Source organism: Sarcophilus harrisii, chromosome 4, assembly GCF_902635505.1.
Source record: "Sarcophilus harrisii chromosome 4, mSarHar1.11, whole genome shotgun sequence".
Taxonomy (NCBI): Eukaryota; Metazoa; Chordata; class Mammalia; order Dasyuromorphia; family Dasyuridae; genus Sarcophilus; species Sarcophilus harrisii.
The window spans coordinates 442,150,042-442,172,188 of record NC_045429.1 but is presented as its reverse complement, the minus strand read 5'-3'; the positions used below and the strand labels follow the sequence as shown (position 1 = coordinate 442,172,188).

Below are 22,147 nucleotides of genomic sequence, written 5' to 3'. Positions count from 1 at the left end.
GTTCTCCTGGTTCTGCTCCCTCCACTTAGAAGCTAAACCTTTCAATACCCTTCAGCTAAGTGCCCACAGAAGATAAAGAGCTGAAAGCTAGAGTCTGGAAGCCCCAAACTCTTCCTGGCATCACAACTACCCTCAGCCTCAGTTTCTTCATCTGTAAAATGGGGATAATAATAGCATCTGCTTCCCAGGGTTACTGTGAGGATAGGATGAGATAATCATTGCAAAGAGCTTTGGAAACCGTAAAGTAATCATATAATCCTACTATTATTCTTATTGTCATTATTCATATATATATATATATGGCTTTTTATATATTTATAAAGTATATATCTGATATATACTTAATCTGAGGCACACAGTAGGCACTTACTAAATTCACTCGCTCACTTAGCAGAACCCTAAAAGAATAAAGGCACCCAGCTCTAGAACCTTTAGTAGGAAGTGACTAATGCGATCTCCATCCATCACCTTAAGAAGTGACTCTACTTACGAGCTTTTTGCTGACCACTTGGACGCAGATGCACAGACTGACACCAAAGGCCAGACCCATGTACACATAAAACCTGTTCATCCACAGGGAAATCAACGGCGCGTAGAAGGGGTCCCATGTGTCCAAGGAAGCATCTAGGCAGAAAGCACATGCATGTAAGCAGGCATTTTTCTTTCCTATTAAAACACGTTATAAATTAAAACAAATGTATTTATTATAAATAAAACATTATCGATTAAAACTGGCGCATCTAAGCAGTACAAGTCAAAGGATAATCCAAATCCTCCATTCATTCTAAGTAAACTTGGGCGACCTTAACTTACCAGGACTCGGCTAAATATAGGAGCCACTCGAGCACCTTATTTCTGACAAGGGCAACTGAACAGAGTTAAGTATTTCTCCAGCACCTGTATGTGCACGAATGTTTGTGGCAGCCCTTTTTGTAGTGGCTAGAAACTGGAAACTGAATGGATGTCCATCAGTTGGAGAATGGCTGAATAAATTGTGGTATATGAAAATTATGGAATATTACTGTTCTGTAAGAAATGACCAACAGGATGATTTCAGAAAGGCCTGGAGAGACTTACACGAACTGATGCTGAGTGAAATGAGCAGGACCAGGAGATCATTATATACTTCAACAACAATACTAGATGATGACCAGTTCTGATGGATCAGGCCATCCTCAGCAACGAGATCAACCAAATCATTTCTAATGGAGCAGTTGAACTGAACTAGCTATGCCCAGAAAAAGAACCTCTGGGAGATGACTAAAAACCATTACATTGAATTCCCAATCCCTATATTTATGCACACCTGCATTTTTGATTTCCTTCACAAGCTAATTGTACAATAATTCAGAGTCTGATTCTTTTTGTACAGCAAAATAATGTTTTGGTCATGTATACTTATTATGTATCTAAGTTATATTTTAATATATTTAACATCTACTGGTCATCCTGCCATCTAGGGGAGGGGGTGGGGGGGTAAGAGGTGAAAAATTGGAACAAGAGGTTTGGCAATTGTTAATGCTGTAAAGTTACCCATGTATATATCCTGTAAATAAAAGGCTATTAAATTAAAAAAAAAAAAAAAAAAAAAAAGTATTTCTCCAGCATCTGAAAATAAACTCCTATTTTTCAAAAATCAGCCTGTACCCAATATACCCAGAGGAGAAAACTCTGATGAAGATCCTTGGGTTCTCTGGGCAGTCTCTCCGTTTCTTAACTGCCTGTGGAGGTTTCTGGAGCTGCAGAAATGAGCCTCCTATTCCCATGGGAGCATTTAATTGTCAGTGGGGCCAACAGGTGAATTAGCTCATTTGTGTTCATGTCACTGCCAAGAGTGGACACTTGTAGCCGTCCATCCTCTTCAGACAGGAAAGACCAAAGGGAGGTTTCTGGGAAAGACTAGAACAGCCACCAGTTTATCAAACACTTTTGCTTATTCCTTATTCATGCCTTTTACATGGTAATAAAGCTTGATGAATGGCACTGCCAAGGTTCTGCCACAGGCCATAGGCCCTCCAATGTCAGGGAAGTCAGATTTGCCTAATTGGCGTTCCCTTCTTCGAACGTTGAAAGTTGGGCTGGTTTTCATCGCAGCACAAAATAAAAAGGGGCAAAGCAGCGAACTGCTATTGGAAAGGATAGGTAAGGCATAATTAAAAAAAAATTAGTGTAGGCGGGAGATCTGAGTTCAAAATCCATCTTCTATGTGACACTTGATGGGGTGGAACTAGAAAGGCATTTCACAGTCACAGCCTCAGTAGCCTCATCTAGAAAATGGGGACTCAGTACTCCTACTACCCAGTGAATGGGACTGTTCTGAACAAAGTGCTTTTGTTTTTATGGTGCTGGAGACGACATGAATTGGTTTTAGTAGAGTGACACAAAATTAACAGAAGGCAAACTTCCTCTTCCTTCCATTAGATTCAGTACCAAGGTATTCTAGGAATATGTACAATGGAGGGAGCTGGGTCTGGAATCAGGGAGACCCAGATCCAAAGGCCGTCTGCCCCTCAGACTGACCCGCGGTCTGACTCTCAGTGAACCCTCAGGAGCTTCCAGACACCCCCCTAAGTCCTAGCACGGGACGGAATCCACATGTCCAACACCAAAACCAGAGATCCCCCCCGGCTGTGGGCTCTGAGATCTGGAGAGAAAGAATCCGAACTCACATCTCAGCTCTGCCCCTTACGACCTGTATAAGCCTGGTTCCCGGGGCCTGTTTCCTCACCCACGAATTGAGACTTTCGGAGGTCTCTTGTCACTCTGGATCTATGATTTTATCAAGTGGCCTTGAGCATCATCCATTCCAGCCCATTCATTTTACAGAAGAGGGCCCAGATGAGCCAGTGACTTGCCTGTGGTCACACAGAGTAAAGAACAAATCGGAAGCAGGATCCCCAACTCCACAGCAACTTTCGACAAGCACCTACTTCGATATATTCCAGACAGACCCCAAAACTCAAAAAACTTACCAAAAAATACAAGATACCTCCAGAATAATGTCCTGGGAAAAGACACTAGAAATTGAAGGATTATGAAAGCTTCTGGAGAGGACTTAGGAGGCCGAGGGGAGGCTGGGAGTATGCACCTCGACTTCCCCACTGAGGTCTCATATGGAAGGGCTGCATAAGAAGTTAAAGGGCGCCCAGCCCTGGAGCCAGAAGGACCTGACTCCAAACCCTAGCTCACTTAGCACTGCCTCTCTGTGTGACCCTAGGTAATGTCTCACACACAAAAAAAGAAAAGTTAAATGGGAATTTGGGAGGAGTTTTTGAAAGCCACAGACAACATGGAAGGCCAGCAACTGATAAAAAGCCTACAACCAAATACTTGGCCTGCATTTTACAATAAGCTAATGAGGTGTTCTCTTTTTTAAAATATAATGGTTCTCTCTGGGCAGGTTTCTCGGGGAGGTTTTCTGGAGGCAGCCTTAGTTTCAGTTACAAGTAATAATCACTCCAAACTCAGCCAGGTGTTAAAAGTTCAAACGTTTATTTTCTCCTTCCATGGGCCCGGGTAGCTTTCTTAGAGGCCTCAGCTTTCCTTGGTTCCGAGAGCTCTCGTTGCTGCTCTTTTGCCTCTAGCTCAACTCCGAATGTCTCCAGCCAGCACCAAGATGAAAGTTGGAATGAATCTGTCTTGCCTCTGAGACAGGGCTCCTGGCTCTCAATCTCCCAGAGTGCTCTTCTCCGACTCCTGGCAATATTCCGAACTGAACTGACCTGAAGCTCTAAGAGCTTCTTTATATAAGATCTCCCAAAGGTTGACTCCTCCTCTGAGGGAGGGATTAAGGGAGGTGTGAATTCACAATGTTACAAAGTTAACTTTGTGAATCTCCCATACTTGTGAACTCCAAATACATTAGTGAGTTAGAGAATTTGCTAAGTATCAATTATCTAACTTATTAGATAATTATTGTCTCTATCAACTCTAATGAGTTAACACTTAGTAAGGATTCCAACAAGCTAATGTAAACATTCCATAAAAAAGGGAAAAATCAGACTTCTTCTCTGGAGGAGATTTTACACAGATGTTCCAGATCACAATGCCCCTAATCCCCATGATGTACATTCAGATATGAGGGTCAGCAACCCATGACCCCCCCATCTCTCCAAGGTTTCAAGAGCCTCCTCAGGAACTTGCCCTTCACTTAGAAAGGAACTGGCCCTTCCCCTTAGGAAGGTAGAGGGGAAAGAAGAAAAAGAACAAAGGACAGAAGCTGGTCCAGCCACCCTCACTCTGGGCTTCCATTTCTGACTCCTGGCCATTACCAATGCCTGCAATGCCCTCCCTCCTCACCTCTTACAACCCCTAGCTTCCTTTCAAATGCAGCTAGTTTTTTTATACAAAACATTATACTCATGTCTGCTTTGTAATTACTCTGTATCCATGTATTTTAAATTTATTTATATTGAATCGACTGCAGCCGACTGGAGATCTCATTATTAATATCTTGGTAACTATATTTCAATATAAATGGTTTTCAGGATAATCTTTTTTTTTAATAGCTTTTTATTTGCAAGTCACATGCATGGGTAATTTTACAGCATTGACAATTGCCAAACCTCTTGTTCCAATTTTTCCCCTCCTTTTCCTCACCTCCTCCCCTAGATGGTAGAATGACCAATGCATGTTAAATATGTTAAAGTATAAATTAGATACACAATAAGTATACATGACCAAACCGTTATCTTGCTGTACAAAAGGACTCAGACTCTTTCAGGGTAATCTTATGCATTTTATACTAGGCATTTAACAAGTCGATTCTGAGGGCTGCTCCATAGTCTTCTCCAGACAAAAAACCCTTCAATAAGCATTTATTGAGCGCCTTCTCTGTGCCAGCAACTGTACTAAGCATTGGGAACACACATATTTATGTTTGTGTATATACACATGTATATATACATGTACACGAAAACATAGATATTTGTTCTTTATAAAGCAATAAACAGCCCCCATCTCACCCCCAATTAGTTCACAGTCCAGTAAAGACAAGAAAATAATTAGGTGCAAGTAAGAAACACATAAGATAAATCAGGGGTTGTCTCAAAGGGAAGACATGAATGAGGAGTGGAGGTCCAGAAAAGCTTAACAGGAGCCAAGCGGGTCTGGCCACAATCATGGTAAAGAATAACAAAGAAGGTTGCTTAGCACAGCGCCCAGAACACAGTAGACACTTAATAAATGTCTGGGTTTTTTTATTTGCTCCCAGAACACAGTAGACACTTAATAAATGTCTGTTTTTTTTTATTTGCTCCCGGAACACAGTAGGCATTTAATGTCTGTTTTTTTTATTTGCTCCCGGAACACAGTAGGCACTTAATAAATGTCTGTTTTTTCATTTGCTCCCAGAACACAGTAGGCACTTAATAAATGCCTGTTTTTTTAATTTGCTGAGACCCTGCAGTTATGTTGTCAGAAAGAGCTCAGTTCGAATCCCGCCTCTGGCACTGAGGCTGGATTTGTGCGGCCACCGACGAGTCTGTTTCCTTGTCTGAAATCCAGGCAATGGCCCGGAGACGGGAGGGGGTTGGGGGTGTCCCCTAGAACACCTAGACCACATGGTCGGTCCCATGGAATGGAAACTCTAGGAGGACAGGGGCGGCGGGAGTTTTGCCTCATTCTGTTCCCTAGTCTCAGCTAGCACGTGGTAAGGGTTTAAAAAACGTTGGTCGATGGACCAGTCAATCACTGAGCATAAATCTGTATCCCACCAATCCCCGCTCCGTCCCGCCCCACGCATGCGCGTGAGCGTACGCATCCACGGGAGCACCGGCGCCTGCGCAGGCGGACCCTCTAGAGCTCATCTAGAGCTCGGGGAACCTGGGCTCGCCCTGGGAAGGCGGCTGGAAGCCTTTGGGCCAGCTGGAACAGGGCGCGCTGGCCCGAACCCGAGCGGGGGAAGCGGGGACCGAGAGCGGACCTTACCCATGTCGTCGGCGGGTGGCGGGAGCAGGATCGGGCCAGGCGGGCCGCGAGAGCCCGGCAGGAGCGACAGCTGCGGGCTCCGGGAGGCCGGCGTGGGGCAGATTGACAGCTGGGCCGGCGCCCGTCATTGGTCGGCGGACGCGAGTGGGCGGGACCCCAGCTCTTGGGGCGTGGCTCTCGCCCTCGTTCCCGCCCCCACGGCCCCCTTGGCTTCTCACGGTGATGTCCCTGCCCCTGAAATGGAACTGCAAAGAATAGGAGCAGAGACCTGACCTATCTAGTCCTGGAAAGGACCTTAGAAGAGCTCGATGACTCAGTGCGTGGAGGAAACAAGCTAGCGTTTATTAGGCGCTTACTGTGTACAATGCACCCTGCTAAGCACGGGAGGATGCCAAGAGAAATATGAGGTGGACCCTGCCCTAAAGGCGGTTACATCCTAAGGAGACTGTCCAGCCCAACCCCGTCCTGAAGGTGTCCAAGATTTCGAGCTGGGAGGGATCTTCTAATTCAACCCACTTGTTTTGCAGGTCCCGGGGGTCAGCCTCAGGGGTGGGTTTGAAGCCAGCTCTTGCTCTTTGTCACAGCTAGCACCTGTTTTGTGCTAGGCGCTGTGCTAAGCACTTGGCAGTTACTATGTAGCGCAGAGAAGTAGGTTCTGTTATCTCCGTTGTGCCGGTGGGGAAACCGAGGCAAACAGGTGCGGTGACTTGCCCAGGGTCCCACAGGCAGTAAGCATCTGAGGCTGAATTAGAACTCGGATCTATCCCGACAACAGGTTCCGTGCTCTAGCCATTGCATCACCAGCCGCCTCTATTCGTGCGCTCCTCCTGACATCGCCCAACACTAACGTGGACCGATACGCCACAGCGAGGGAAAGCGGACCCTCGCCCGCCTCAGAACTCCATTTCTTCCGCTGCACGTTTCCACCCGGTCACTGGAAACCAGCGCCACAGGGTGGCTCAATTTCGGTTTACAGCAACCGGGTGAAGGCCGAGAGAAAAGAAGCCGGAAGGAGGCGATTGCGCCTCTCTCATTGGTGAAGCCAGGAGCCTGTCAAGTAGCCCTGCCTTCGGATTGGTTCGGGCCATGCCTCCTTGCCCCACGACGTAAAATTGTTTTTCCCCGTCCCTTCCCAGCGCCTGCGCATTTAGGACGTCTGGCGGAGGTTGTGGGAGCGGCGGCGGCGGCTGTAGCTTCGGCGTCGAGCCCTCCCTGGGAGAGTCCGCACCGCCCGGCTCGAGGGTCGGCGGCCGTTAACAGGCCCGCCCGCCCGCCGGCTGGGGACCGGCCGCCACGATGTCCATTTTCACGCCCACCAACCAGATCCGCCTGACGAACGTGGCCGTGGTGCGCATGAAGCGCGCGGGGAAGCGCTTTGAGATCGCCTGCTACAAGAACAAGGTCGTGGGCTGGCGCAGTGGCGTGTGAGTGACCTGCGGGGCGGGGCGGGGGCGGGGAACGGGCGTCTTTAGGCCCCTGGGAGCCAATTTCTGCCCCAGGAGGCGTCAGAAACGGGCGGCACAGTTCTAGCGGGAGGGGCAATCCAGGTAAATACGGACCAGGTGCTGGGTAAGAGGGGGGCGGCGGCGGCGAGGGATGGAGGGCCGTGGGCCAGCAACTGCACACCCGCCACCCTTTGGCATTTATTAAGCGCCTGCTGTGTGCTCGGCGCTGCGCCAAGGGGATACAGACGGGAAAAAGGACTCCTGCTACCTGGGAGACTGTAGTTTGTGCCCGGGGGCGTTCTGTTCCAGGGTCGGAGCTAGACGGGTCTCGAGGGGCAGCGCTGGGTCCGCCCGTGCCCTTCTGTGAAGCCCGGCGTTGGGAGGAGTCGGGTGACGCCCCCTCTGCCCGGGCTGGCGTTGGTGCAGGTGCCAGGAGGCACAGCCTGGGCGTGGGTAAGGGCAGGGAGGCATTTGACAGCAACAATGAAGGGCAAGGGTGAGACCCACGGGGTACCGGGGCCAGCCCTCGGGGCCAGAGGCTTCGCCCCTCTCCGCCTCGTTAAAATCCAGGTCACTTGCAAGTCGGGGCGTCGTCCTCCTGACTTGACTTCTCTTCCAGAAGGAAGACTGAAAAACGGGGGGAGGGGCCGGGGGGGGAGGAACCTTACGCCTTCATTTTCACTCGTTTTAAGGTCTTGTCTTTTACTTTATGCACTGACACACGTTACCAGAGGGGATGGATATGTCTCACCAGATACCACAGGGGTCCATGACCCCACACGCGTTCAGAACCCCCGCTCTAGACTGATGGGGACGGTAACAAGGTAGATTCAGGCTGTGTTTGTGGAAGATGGAGCCGTTTGTAAGCAGTAGGGAAGGACCCGTTTGTTAAGGAGAGATCGAAAATTGGAGAGCCCTCTTTACCGTCCTTTTGCCTTCTGCTGCTCTGCATTCACTTTATCTGCTGACACTGAAGCAACACCTGGGTTTTAAAAATCCCTTTTTTTAGTCCCTTCACCTATGTAAAGCAGGTGCTTACCTCACAGAGTGGATGTTGTGGGCGAAATAGCATGTACAACATTATACAAAGGTATTAATGATTATTCTTTTATATGGCACCATATAGACCTTGGTCTGAATGCAAACTTTGCCGCTGGCTGGGTGATCTTCAACAGATCCCTTAATCAACTTGGGACTGGGTTTCTTGGATGTGAAATGAAAGGGAACTAGTGACCCGCCATCCCTCCCAGCTCTAAAATCTGTAATACTTAGTAGTGTCAGTGCTGTCTGTAGATCCTGGTGGTAAACTACATTGGAAATGTCTTGTTGGAGAGTCAGAATCAGAGTGAAATGTGAAATATTCTCAAGAAATGTCTTGATTCACAAAACTTTGAATGCTGGTATTGAGTATTTGACCCAGCATGGTCTTGAAGACAATACCGTTTTGGGATGCTTAAATAGGAGGACTTTCTGAAACTTTCCTTTAGATTCATGTGTGTTTTTCTCTCTCTCATCTCTCCCCCTTCCCTTTAGGGAAAAAGATCTTGATGAAGTTTTGCAGACACATTCTGTGTTTGTAAATGTTTCTAAAGGTCAGGTTGCTAAAAAGGAAGACCTTATCAGTGCTTTTGGAACAGATGACCAGACTGAAATCTGTAAGCAGGTGAGCGCTACAAAATCCAATATGATAGAGCATTTCATGTTTTTTTTTTCCCAAAGTGAACTTTGCTTTCATTACCCATGAAGATAGGGAATGAAAGCAAAGTTCACTTTCAGATTTCAGGGCTCACTTGAAGTACACCAATTCAGAATGAATTGATAATTTAGATGTGTGTTTTGCCTTTTTGTGTTGTGAAAATGTCTTCCCCTGCAAAGGTCCAAATATCATCAACTCATACAGCAAGAAGGGAGCCTAGGGAACCACTCACCCCTTACTCTCCAATTCATCTTGACACTGAGGTGATGCAGACCCCAGACTTCAGAGAATCCTATCTCTAATGTGTTACTTTATGGCAGAGGTTTCTGATTTAAAAATTATCAAATGAGTAAATTTTATAACCATGGAAACTCATGAAAACTTATCAACAGAGAGGTTTCTGCTAGTCAATGAATGTCAATAAAATAGACCTTTAAAATATAAAAGTTTTGAAAGGAAAAAGGATTTCGGTCTAATCTTTTTTCAAGCCTATACCTTCTTTTTTCTAATCACTTTTTTCAAGCCTATACCTCAAGAAATTTTAAATTCCTCCTAATTGCATTCTCCTTTTGTGACCAGTTTCCACTATGGCCTATCTAAAATTATAATTTTAATGGACTCATTTTACTCATATAGAAATAAATAAAATAATGCATCATTCATATTTCATAAATTGTCCTTTTCTTTCTTGCCTATTTCATCCTAAACTGGGGTGGGGGTAGAAGGAAGAAAGAAGGAGGGAGGTTGCAATTGTTTACAAGGTACATGTGATAATCCAGTTCTTCTTAGAAAATAGAGGTCCATACATCCCCCCATCTGAAATAGTTAATAAGTTTCATCCCCAAAATTCTATCATCTTGATATGGCTATAGCCGATTATTTTTAGAAGCCAACTAGCATATGATATGAACACTTTAAAAATTAATGGTCACCATAACAACAAGATTGTGTAATGATTAGCTATGTTAGACTTAACTCTTCTCAGCAATACAATGATCCAAAACAATTCCAATAGACTTGGGATAGAAAATGCCATCCAAATCCAGAGAAAAAACTGTGGAGACTGAATGCAAGCCACAGCATATTTTCACTTTTATTTGTTTTTTCTTTCTCATGGTTTTCCCCCTTTTGTTCTAATTTTTCTTTAACATGACTAATAAAGAAATATGTTTAAAATGATTGGATGTATATATACATATATACATCCAATCATTTTATATATATATATATATATATATATAAACACCTATATCAGATTATCAGATTGTTTGCTATCTTGGGGAGGAAAGGGAGAGAGAGAAAAATAATTGGAATTCAATCTTAAAAAATGAATGTTGAAAACCATCTTTATGTGTAAGTGGAAAAAATAAAACACTAAATGAAAAAAAATTAATGGCTATTAAAGCATACTATCATCAGTAAGTCGTGGTCCTTGAGTGTGCTATAGCAGACAATGAGTATGAGTCAAAGAAACACGATTATCTAGAGACTAATGCAAAGTAAAGTTAGCAGAACCAAGAAAATGATATTCACATGGAAAATGCTGGCCACTGTAGCTCCTACAGAGAGCTATGAGAAGGCACCCTGGCCTCCCCCCTTTTTTTTTGGGGGGGGGGGAGGGTGGTGACACATTAACTTAATGTGTTTACTTGTTTTATTCTTTGTTCTAAGTGATGGCTCTTGGGAAGGCATAGGGATACATTAAAAAAAAAAAACTTAGGTGATGAAAAATCAAGGATTTTTACATGATAACAGTAAAATGGATTTGATAAACTATTTCTTCTAGATTTTAACAAAAGGAGAAGTACAGGTGTCAGATAAAGAACGACACACACAGCTGGAGCAGATGTTTAGGGATATTGCAACAATTGTAGCAGATAAATGTGTAAATCCTGAAACAAAGAGACCATACACTGTCATCCTCATTGAAAGAGCAATGAAGGATATCCACTATTCCGTCAAACCCAACAAGAGTACAAAGCAGCAGGTCAGTATGCGGTTGTTTGGGTTTTAAGTATCCTTGAAACTCTGTCCATAGCAAGAAGTTTCTGCTTAACACAGCCTTTACTCTGTTGTCAATCTTCAGTTAGATTAATGAGCATTTATTAAGCACCTACTGTGTGCCTGGGCATTGTGCTAAATTTTGTTGTTATTTAGCCATGTTTTCAGTCATGTCTGACGCTTCGTTTGGGGTTTTGCTGGCAAAGATACTGGAGTGGTTGGCCATTTCCTTCTCCAGGGAAATCAAGGCAAGCAAGGTGAAGTGACTTGCGCAGGGTCACACACTTAGGAAGTGTCTGAGGTCAGATTTGAACTCAGGAAGATAAGTGCACTCTAGTGCCCCCTAGCTGCCAGTTTGCTCTCCAGGCGCTCAGAATCCAGAGTGGGAGACCACGTGCAAACAGCTCTATACAAACAGGTTCTACAGAGAACAAATTGGAATTAACAACCAGGGGAAGGTGCTAGAAATAAGGATATAGAACTGGGGGGAGAAGGGGAGGGGGATAGCTTGTACTTGAAGGAAGCTGGGGAGGGAGAGACGGGGACAGCCAGAGAAATGTGTTTTATGTGAAATAGTAAAAGTGACCAAAAGAAATAAAATTATAACTTGTTTTCCTTTCTCTTAATAGGCCTTGGAGGTCATAAAACAGTTGAAGGAAAACATGAAGATTGAACGAGCCCACATGAGGCTTCGGTTCATTTTACCTGTGAGGGAGGGGAAGAAGCTAAAAGAAAAACTCAAACCATTGATCAAGGTGATAGAAAGTGAAGACTTTGGTGAACAGTTAGAAATTGTAAGCTAAAAAATATTTTTACTCCTTTGTATGTTTGTTTTCTAAATTATTTCTGCAGTTATGTTGTAAGAAATGTTAGAGTGTAGTGCAGAGTAAAATTTGTGTGTGAAAAGTGTTCTGGATTATAAATTATACAGAACAGTCCTAGAGAATGACACTTTTTCCTTAGGCTCAGTAGGGGAATGCCTTTTTTGGAGTCAGCGTGCTTAAAAAAATCTGGCAATCACATTCAGAAAGCACAGAACAGTGCACATGATCACGAGGGTGAAATAAATGATCAGGGTATTTCCCCACAGAATATTCTCAAGAAATAACAAATACACAAGTCATAGAATGAGACCATGTTTTAAAATCTTAGGTTTTTAAAATATCCACAGAGAAGGAATCAGTACTTTATCCTAGTGGTTGACTTCCCATGTTAATTATTTTTTATTTAGTTTTTGCTTTTGGAGGATAGAGCAGAGTGGAGAAGTATGTATACAGAACCTACTATGTACATATATTTTTTATCTTATCTGATCCTCATCACAGTTCTGCAAAGTAGATTATTATCCCCATTTTATAATTGAGGCAAAAAGCAATTAAGTGCCTTGCCCATAAGTGTCTGAGTCTAGATTTGAACTCGGGTCTTCCTGATTGCAGCCCAGCACTCTATCCACTGCATTACCGGTGCCTCTTTTATTTGAAGCAGCAGACTCCTCTGTCATCCCTGACAACCAAGAGTCATCATTAAGCAATTTTGAGATTTTTCCCCCCAGCATGTAATTCCTAAATGAGCACCTGAATCTTTCTGTTTTGAACTTAGACAAGATGAAATGTTTCAAATAGTATCAGAAATCTTTTGATAAATTTGTGTCTTGAAGGATCCTAAATTTACAGCTATAGAGACAAAGAGTCTGTCTGTCTGTCTGTCTGACTATCAAAGAACTCTGTTAACATCTTTCAGGTGTGTCTAATTGACCCTGGCTGCTTTAGAGAAATCGATGAGCTGATACAGAGGGAGACAAAAGGAAAAGGTTCTTTGGAAGTTCTCAGCTTGAAAGACGTGGAAGAAGGCGATGAGAAATTTGAATGAAAGCTTTTCACTGTCTTTTCACTTCTAAACACAACACTAAAAGGTGTTCCCACTTCCTTTCAGCACTGTTAACTACTGTGGGTTTTTTTTCTTTTCTTTTTTGCCAAATACTTGCTCAGACTGATTAATTTGAGGTTTTCATTTCAGGATGTCTGTTAACTAAACAAGTTGCTTGTATACAGAATATTCAGTACAAAAATCCTAATATAGGATAAATGCATCCTAGCTGTCAAGTTGGGCTACTAATATTAAAAGAACCAGGGTGAACTTCCTGTTTTGCATTCTGCCTGGATATCTGGGCTCTCTGTGTCATCTTAATTTTGACAGTGGTCATTCTTTGTTAACTTTACATCTATGAAAGTTGTCTCAAAGGTTACACTAAAAATTCATGCTTTAGAAACGTCCCTTGACTCAAATGGAATGTGTACAAAAAGATGTAAGCCTGCAACATTTTTACATGACAGAATTTGAGTAATTTTAATTTGGCCTAATATTAAGCTGGGCGTGGTAATTTCCCAACTGACACTGCTTTTTTGTATGTATGTGTCTAACACATACAGTTTACTAGGAGTCCATCAGTATTTTCATTTAGTAAACATGCTGCCAAAATATAAAAGACTTTGGTTTAAAAAAAAAGTCATTCATGATAATTTTTAAATTTTATAATATATGTTAATACAAATGAAGTTATATGTAACAAATAAAACCTCTATTATTTTTATTAAACAATGGCCTGTGTGTTTTTAAATAATATCTTCCCATTTTTGCCAGTTTTACATTCTGTGTGATGTAGGACTGAGAAATAACATGCCTTCTTTTGGACTTGTAAAAGTAAGTTTATTTAATACAAACATCCAAATGAATGGGCTTTTTTTTTTTTAAAGACAAACTCCTAAAAGAAATTAAATTATAGAAAATAAACTAGCTTAACACAACAGAGATATATTTTAGCAAAATAATATTTTTCCTTAGAAATTAAGTAAAAAAAAAAAAAAAAAAAAAAAAAAACAGAAAATAAATAAATTCCCCCTGTAAATAAGTCCTATATACAAGTGTTAGGTACTTCTAATCATTAGGGAGATCAACCCTAATCATGTACCAGATGTCCTGATAATTAGGTCTTTCTTGGATACAAACATGTCCCACACCTAAATTACTTTATGCCAGAATTGTTTATTTCAAGTTTTACATTCCTTCTAGTAGGACACAATATTATTATGGCTTAATATGTATGGAAAGGAATATTAATGATGGTATTTGACATGCGCAAAGAGTGCCCAACAAGTTGACATCAACTTTACTGTTCTGTCCAAAATTTTTTTGTAATCAGTTTAGTTTGCTTATAAAGCTTATCAAATGATGTAGTTGGCATTAAATGCATTTATCGTTAATCATAGTGCTATAGTGCTTCTTTTTTCACTCTATAATACAGTTGTCTCTTATCGATCAAGATGATAACTTTAATGGGAGTTGTAGTGAAATCTTCAAACAGAATAACCCCACACACAATCATCTTTAGCATGAGGGTTAAAATGAAAGTAGCACAACACCTGATTTGAGGGATCAAAAGTATATTAAGTGCATTTACTTGGAGCCTTATCAACCATGATAAAATTCCTGGAGGATCACTGAATTGGGCAGATACACTAGTTTGATAGCACCCATGTCTGTAACTGCAGATGCTCAATTTGGCCTGTGAGGCAATCTCTCTGAAACTCCTAGTGACAGGCAGGGCTCCTCCTTGCCTGTGCCAGGAATTCACTCAAATGAATGGTGGATGTTGTCCTAATAAGGATTTTCTACAAGCATGAATTTTGTCAATTAATGGATAAAATACAACATTTATGAAGACATATTGGTGATAGTCAAAGGACACGAAAAGGCAGTTTTCTAAGGAAGAGATCTAAGTTAGCAACAGCCATATGGAAAGCTTCCCCAAATCACTAATAACTAGAGAAATGCAATTAGTGGAAACATGATTCTATCCATCCATCATATTGACAGACTTGACAATCAAAAGAAAGTGACAAATGATGGAGAGGCTGGAGAGAAACAGGGCTATTAGTGCCCTTTTGGTGGATTGGTTAAAAACCATGTTAAAAAGCACGGTAGCTGTGCCCAAAATATCACTGAACTGACTCTCCTTTGACCTGTCTCTACTGTTAGTAGGTTAGTAGTAGAGAGAGGGAAAGGACTAACAGGCACAGAAATATTTATAGCAGCTCTGTTTTTATGGTAGTAAAACGCTCAACACTAAGAGCATCAACGGTAGAATGGCTGGACAAATAGCATGTGAGTGTAACAACGCCACAGTAAGACGTATATGAACTGAGCAAAGCCAGGAGAATGGTTCATACAATGACAAGGCTGTAAAGACAACTCAGAAAGACTTCAGAATGCTGTGTGTGGCTAACTGGGATTTTAGAGGGCTGGATGAAGGATGGACTAAAGACAAATTACCTTTATGAGTGTAGCCAACATGGAAATTTGTTTTCTTTGCGAATTTCTTGTGAGAGTTTGTTTTTCTAAAATGGTTGAAAGAAAGGCCATGAAGGGAGAACTATCAATATTTAAACAAAGTTTTTAAAAATAAAAAGAATCAACTGAATATTTTCAGTCCTCAGGAAGACCGTTGAAATTTAATTTCATAAGGACCACGACAAGCCACTTTGGCCAGCGGCCGGTGGCTTCTGTGGTATTGCCTGGACAATCAAAAGGTAGCTGTGCTTCCAGAACCAAGCAGATCAGAGCCTGGGGCAGCTGCAGAAGCACCCAGTTCCAGTTCTGTAGCAAGGCTATTCGCACCCATCTGCAACTTCACAAGAGTTAACTATAGGTTTTCTAGATGTGTAATAAAAGCCTTTGTGAGTCAGTCTACCACGTATTACTTTCAGTAACTAAATAAGAATAAACTGAGATATTTCTTGATCCACTGTTTTCTGCTTGGGGAACTTCTGTAATCTCAATTGTGATCCCCTAAGTTTTGAGTCAGGGTTTCTGAGAGCTCCAACAGCCCTGTAGTTGACCAGCTGGGGAATTCCTGACTTCTAGTAATAGTTCTCAGCACCAAACTTAAGATACAGTAGGTGCTCAATAGTAGTTTGTTGAACAGAAAAATACACCAGATTTGGATAGGTTCCTCAAACAAAAGGAGGATGAATTGTATTCAGTTCTGTATCATAACCTATTGAAAGAGCACTGCCTGAAAATGACCAAGGAAATTAAGTCCCTATTTGATGAGCCTGAAATACTCTGATGAGTGAAAAATTCTTCATTCAAGACTGAAATCGTTTGATTTGATGTGATTCTTGAGATGACTCATTGCTCATGCAACTCAATTCAACAAATAATCCACTTTACTGTGTAGACTTGGGTTTGGTACTGAATGAGATAATGATGTAAGCTGGATAGGACCATATAGCAGTCTTTCACCTTAGGAAACTAATGATCTAGTAAAGGACACAACATAAATAACTATAAATACAAAATAACACATTGTAAATACATAATGGAGGAACAAAGTGCTATGTAAGGGGAGTCCAACTTGGGCTACTGTTAGATATAGAGAAGTGTCAAAGAAGGCTTGTGGGAAAAGGAAGCATTCCATGGTGTTTGCAAAGGATGAGTTAGAATCAATGAAGCTTAACAGGAGGATAGAACTATGGGAGCAAAGGCAGTTGGTCAGGAGAATGTGAGGCAGGGGAAAGAGTAATAACTGATTTAGACAAGCTAGGAAGATTCGTGTGAAAAATGTGTAAAGGGAAGTGAGCAGAACCAGAAAAACAATTTACCCAAGGATAACAATCATGGAAAGGAAATAATGGCAAAAGAGGGCAGGACTCTGGCCAATGCAGTGAAGGATCACAGCTTCAGAAGAAAAGGGAAGGACTAGAAATGCAAAGGAAGACATTTTCAGAGAGGTCCAATGTGTGGATTTGTTTGGTTTGGTGTTATGCTTGAGGGTCACGAGGGCTTTGGTGGGGAGATGGATGGGAAGAGTTGGGCAATGGATCCATCTTTCTAAGCAAGAAAAGGAAAGATCATCAGAGAAACATTTAGAAATACAGGAGAACAGAAGGAATTTCAGAAGGGCATACAAACTAGTAGAGCACTTGTATACCATTAAATTGTACATCTATATTAAATATGTATATATCCTTTTTTTTTAATTGCATATAACAAATTCACAGTTTCAGATAATTTCTTTTCCTGTTCTTTCTATATTGAAATGTTCATGTTTGTAAAGTTCATGATTAAAAGAAAAATGTTTAAAAAAGAAGCCAAGGTAAAGTCAAATTATGGAGAATTACTGGGTTTTCTGAGCAGAGATGATAATGAACACGTCTGCACATAAGGGTGATTAGTGGAGAAAGAACTGGAAGAGAAACAAAGTCGAGGGTCTTTCATTAGTGTGGGTGGGTAGGTTAGGGCCTGGGCTAGGATCCCGATAGTGGGAAGGGAGAGGAGGCCCAAGAGGCAGAGTGACCATGGCTCAGTGACCTACTACATGAGAGATGACAGATCACCAAGGAATAAACCTGGAATTGGAGCAAATGGAAATCCTCATGATAGTCATTAAAAAGAAGAGAAAGATGTGGTAGCTGGGATTGGTGCTGATAAGGAGAAGGGCTGGCTCTTCCACTGAGGAGTGGGTTTCTGAGAAATTCTGAAGTGAGGACGAGAGGAGTTGGGGAGCTCCCATCAGGTGGTGGGAAGTTGGAGGCCAGAGACTTGAGCCTCCACCTTCTCTCTTGATGTCAGCCTAAGATTTAAGTCCCATAAGAGAAACCAAACTAATGGAGGTTGACATTTTCTTATGGGATTACCACCAAGTTAAAACATGAGAGAGAAGTTAATATTTAAATTGCTAAAATATTCATATTGAGGTTTTAAAAAACAGTGATCATCCCTGAAAATGCTGAGACTGGGATTGGAAAACTGTACTAGACAGAGTGTAAGGTCTTCCAAGGCTGCAACCAAGGAGCAAGAAAGGCCAGAGGAAGAAGATTCCCATTGAGAGGATCCAGAAGCACAGATGGAGCCAGAGCCAACGGCCAAGCACCGGCTTGGGAAGCAGAGGGGCCAGAGGCAGAATGGGGCACATCCATCAGAAGCACAGCCGGCATCAGAATCCAGAGAAGGAACAACAGAGGTAATCTGAGAGCAAGCCAGAGAGCTCAGTCCCTGTTCCAGTTAAAGCCCGTACAACTTGGAGGAGTTAAGCCTTCTTCCAAGGAGGGAGTCCTTTTCTTCCTGGCCCACCCTCTAATTTAGCAGCATCCCAAAGAGTCCTCACTATCCCTTTAAAACCTCTCTGACCACAATACAGCCCATTAGTAGAAAGGCCATTAATGTCATTCTTAAGCCCCACTGAAGGTACTTTACACAAATTAGACGCATTCACCATCTGGAAGATGTGGGTCCACAAAACTTCAAATGTAGATCACGTCTGAGTCATGTTGCTGAACCTAGATGAAAAAAACATTTTCCTTCCCATTTTAAATTAATTCTATAGATTAGAGCAGTCAACAGTTTGATACAGGTCTTCCCAAAATCTCCAATATAATGGATTCACACCAGGCTTATGTGGAAAAGAGACTAAGACTTTGGAAATACAAACTAGGTCATTTATTACTTTGGGCAGGAAAAGGTTTCAAAGAGGAAAAATGCCCTCAGAATTAAATCTCAGTATATGGCCCTAAGCCTGAGGCCTAAAAAGTTTTTAATGATAGAAAATAATTCATGAGAAGCATTAAAACCTTGAACCTGGTAACTACCAGGGGATGGGCTCATTGAAATGGTCTTTTTTCCATTGGTGATTAAGACAGCTGAAGGCTGGAGTGGATATGTGGTAACCAGCCTAACAGTTTCATTAAGCATATAAAATGGTCATCATTTTGGTAGAAGCAAGATGGTGTATTCTTACCTTTACAATACTTTTGTGAGTTCCTGTTCCCACGTTATTAGAAACTGAACGCTTTTCTCCTGTTGTGCTACGGCAGTTGTTGATACGTGGCCAGCTACTCAAAGTGTTTAGCGGATAAGGAGGGAACGGCCTCTGGAGATTTTCATCCTGTCCACCTCGTGCTTCACACAGCTTAATCCATGATGGCGCCTTCAATAGCAAAGAAGTATCCAAGTTGAAATGTAATTCTACCATAGCACTGCCCTCCTTTGCTGAACTAAAAATGCAAAGTACACTTAAAAACTTCTTTCCAAGCTTTCATCCTCAGGGAAACTGGAAGTATAGATTTGGTAAGGAGAATGATGGGAAAGCAAAGGCTAACAACAAAAAGCACTTTATATATATATTTGTTCGACTGAGAAGATGGAAATTTTTTTGGAAAATATGACTAGGGATTGGAAAAAAAAATAAAGTAATCTCAGACTGGTGTTATTAAAATCTCCTTTCAAAAGAAATAGCAGAAAGAAGAAAATGTGGCAAACACCAAACATCACCATTTTTTTAAAAAGTTAAATTAAGTTTATTTCAAGAGGAAGGAACTAGCTGATTATAGAAGTAATATTTATTTCAAAATTATCTATCGGTGCACAGTCAAGTCACTGACTGGTTGGAATAAAGGCTATCAGACTAGAAGAAATGGTGGAGAAAGAAGATACTGTATGCAATTCCAGCAACTCCAAAATGATGTGTTTAAACAAGCTGTGGACTCAAAACAAAAAAAAAACAAAAAAAAAAAAAAAAAGGGGGAACTGGCAAAAGTCAAGCTGCTGATTCTTATTATCAACATTGCTTAGATCACTTTAACTGAAGTAAAAGTGATCACAACTAAAGAACCCCTTCATTGTTGTGATCACTTGTACTTCAGAAAAACCCTCAGCCTGTCGATCAGGGCCTAGGTGTTAAGTGTGAGGGAACAAAGACAAGAATGAAACCATTGCAGCCTTCAAAGAGTTAATCAACCTTCCACAGGGGAAGAACCTTCAACAATTTGCCAGCTCATTTGAAAAATAGCAGTGAGGCCCACAGGTGTCAAAGGCCTTGACTCCTTCCCTGGGAAGGCTGAGGCTCACAGATCTCTGAGGCTCACAGATCTCTGAGGCTCACAGATCTCTGCAGCTCAGAAGTTCTGAGAGGGGAGGGACCATTGACTGCCTAAAAAAGAGTGAACCAGCCCAGGTCAAAAATAGAACAAGCCAAAGCTCCTTCCCAACCAGCAGGAGGATTGGAGTGATGAATGGAGAGACTGAGATAAATAGATCTAATGTCAAAATAAAAAAGTTACTGAGGAAGATGATTGACCACCATAAGTAGCACCAAGTCACAAAGCAGTAGGAAAGCCCTTGAGAAAAAGTTTTCTAAGTTCTTTAAAGAACTTGATTTAGAACCAGCTGAGCCACATTATACTAATAATGCATCACTCCTGAAATTGGAAGCACAATAAGCAGATAGGACATAAAAGAGATCTAACAGCATTTTTATTAATTGATTCTCCTCAATATGCTGGCAATTAAAGGCTGTTACCAGGGCCTAAGGGGAAAAACCCTACTGGGGAAAGAGGGCATTCCCTCTATTTCACTATTATAACTGATAACTTGCACCAACATGGCACTATTAGGACTACGGGGCATTTTACATGCTCTAGCTCTCATGGGATCATCACAACAGCCTCAAGAGGCTTAATAACCTCATTTCACCAAGGAGGAAACCAAGGTTTGGAGAAGTCAGAGCAAGGATACTCAATAGGACCCGTCTCTGGCTGGATGACAGCCTCCATCTTCCTGATTCTCCTTTCCCAGGAAAGTAAATGGAATGCCTGGCACATCCTGCCTTGATTTACCCACAGAAGAGGTCCTCTTCACACACAGGTTTCTAAAACCCAACATTTAAGGTCAACATCATTGGTAAGAATTTTTATTTGGGGATTCCCTGGTGTCCATGAAATGGAAGGAGCTTTTCTTTACCTTCCAACAAAATAGTGACCATTTTTTGAACTAGCTCCCTTATATTACCTCAAAAATAATGACAACTTATAAAAAATAACAAAAAAGATTTTTAAAAGAAAAAAAGTAATCTCACAGAGATGGAAAAAGACAGGCTCCTCAAAAAAGGCTACAACATAATAACAAGAATTATGGGATAAAAGAAAATGAAAAAAAATTTTAAAGCCCCCAAAGTTCATGAGCTCATCATGCAATAATGAAGGGGGGGCAAAGCCAAGATGACAGAGAGTAGACATGATTTGTCTTGTTCTTCCTGACTTCCCTCAGATCAATGCCAGATCAATCCTCTGAACAGGTTTTAAAGTAACAGAACCCACAAATATTTGGAATGTAACAGATTTCCAACAAAAGATATTTTGGAAGAACTTGAGGAAAGGTCTATCTCAAATCAGGCAGGGTGAGGATTGCAGCCCAGTGAAGTGCAATGCAATGCAGGGAGACCTAGGGCAGAAAGGCTTCTGAGCACTGGGGAATCTAGTAGGAGGCTCACAGCCAAAATACAGCAGCATTTGCTAATATGTCCTGGTTCAGAGCCAGTAGATCAGCAGACTAGTTGTGAGACCTCCAACACAACTACAGAAAGCAAATAATGAACCTCTGAACTCCAGTGTAACAATGGGGACTTGGTTATAGCCACCCAGCATGAGAAGGAAGTCGGTAGCACTAGCCTCAGGACAACATTAAGTTGCTGTCACTTGTAGAGGAATCTTGGGATAATCTCCCCTTTTCCCTAAGAGCTCTGATCATAGATAGTTTTTATGGAGAAAGGGAAGAACAGACCTCAAACCCTGAGGACACTAATGACAAAATATCTCCAGGCAAAGTCTCAAAGGGTGATATAAGTTGGTTTCCATCTCCCAAGGCTCTCTTGGAATAATCAAAAAAAGATCTTAAAAAAGAGAAGAAAAATGGGGCAAGGAAATGAGAGCTCTGGAAATGGAAATACAGAAATTGTCTAAGAAAATCACTCCTTAAAAATTAGTTTTGGCAAAATGAAAAAAAAAAAAACTACTTGAAAAAACAGGATTTGTGAAATGGAAAAAAATCCAATGAACAAAGCAACTCATTTAAAAGTTCAATTGGCCAAATGCAAAAAGAGATAAGAAAGCTAACTGAAGAAAATAATTCACTAAAAATTAGAAATGAAATAATGAGAAAAAGCCTCAGAGATGAGGTTCACCTCTGGAAAGGAAAGTCTGCTTAATGACAAGGTAGACAAGTTTGGAGAATGGAGTTGAGATCC

The 22,147-nt window shown here is 41.9% G+C and overlaps 3 protein-coding genes across 4 annotated transcripts in view; 1 reads left to right on the top strand and 2 right to left on the bottom strand.

The window, feature by feature from the left end:
- LOC100918039 (S-adenosyl-L-methionine-dependent tRNA 4-demethylwyosine synthase TYW1) overlaps nucleotides 1–6,051 on the bottom strand; it is a 207,548-nt gene extending 201,497 nt beyond the window's left edge. Inside the window, exons 1-2 of the mRNA XM_012549824.3 lie at nucleotides 5,929–6,051; nucleotides 491–624 (exon numbers count right to left, since the gene is read on the bottom strand). Of these exons, the coding sequence (XP_012405278.1) occupies nucleotides 491–624; nucleotides 5,929–5,932 (138 nt within the window). The 5' untranslated portion in view covers nucleotides 5,933–6,051. The remainder of the gene's footprint in view (nucleotides 1–490; nucleotides 625–5,928) is intronic.
- A 1,004-nt stretch (nucleotides 6,052–7,055) lies between these two features.
- Nucleotides 7,056–14,335, top strand: SBDS (SBDS ribosome maturation factor). The gene is made up of 5 exons (XM_031967899.1): nucleotides 7,056–7,352; nucleotides 8,907–9,036; nucleotides 10,856–11,056; nucleotides 11,700–11,864; nucleotides 12,811–14,335. Exons 1-5 carry the CDS (start codon nucleotides 7,225–7,227, stop codon nucleotides 12,937–12,939), a joined length of 753 nt encoding a protein of 250 aa, XP_031823759.1. The 5' UTR covers nucleotides 7,056–7,224; the 3' UTR covers nucleotides 12,940–14,335.
- Nucleotides 14,336–17,146: 2,811 nt separating this feature from the next.
- LOC100917518 (merlin-like) overlaps nucleotides 17,147–22,147 on the bottom strand; it is a 49,580-nt gene continuing 44,579 nt past the window's right edge. For both annotated transcript variants that reach the window (XM_023503669.2, XM_031967898.1), the window contains 2 exons: nucleotides 18,866–19,054; nucleotides 17,147–18,407 (listed from right to left, as the gene is read on the bottom strand). In XM_023503669.2, the coding sequence (XP_023359437.1) occupies nucleotides 18,372–18,407; nucleotides 18,866–19,054 (225 nt within the window). In that variant the 3' untranslated portion in view covers nucleotides 17,147–18,371. The remainder of the gene's footprint in view (nucleotides 18,408–18,865; nucleotides 19,055–22,147) is intronic.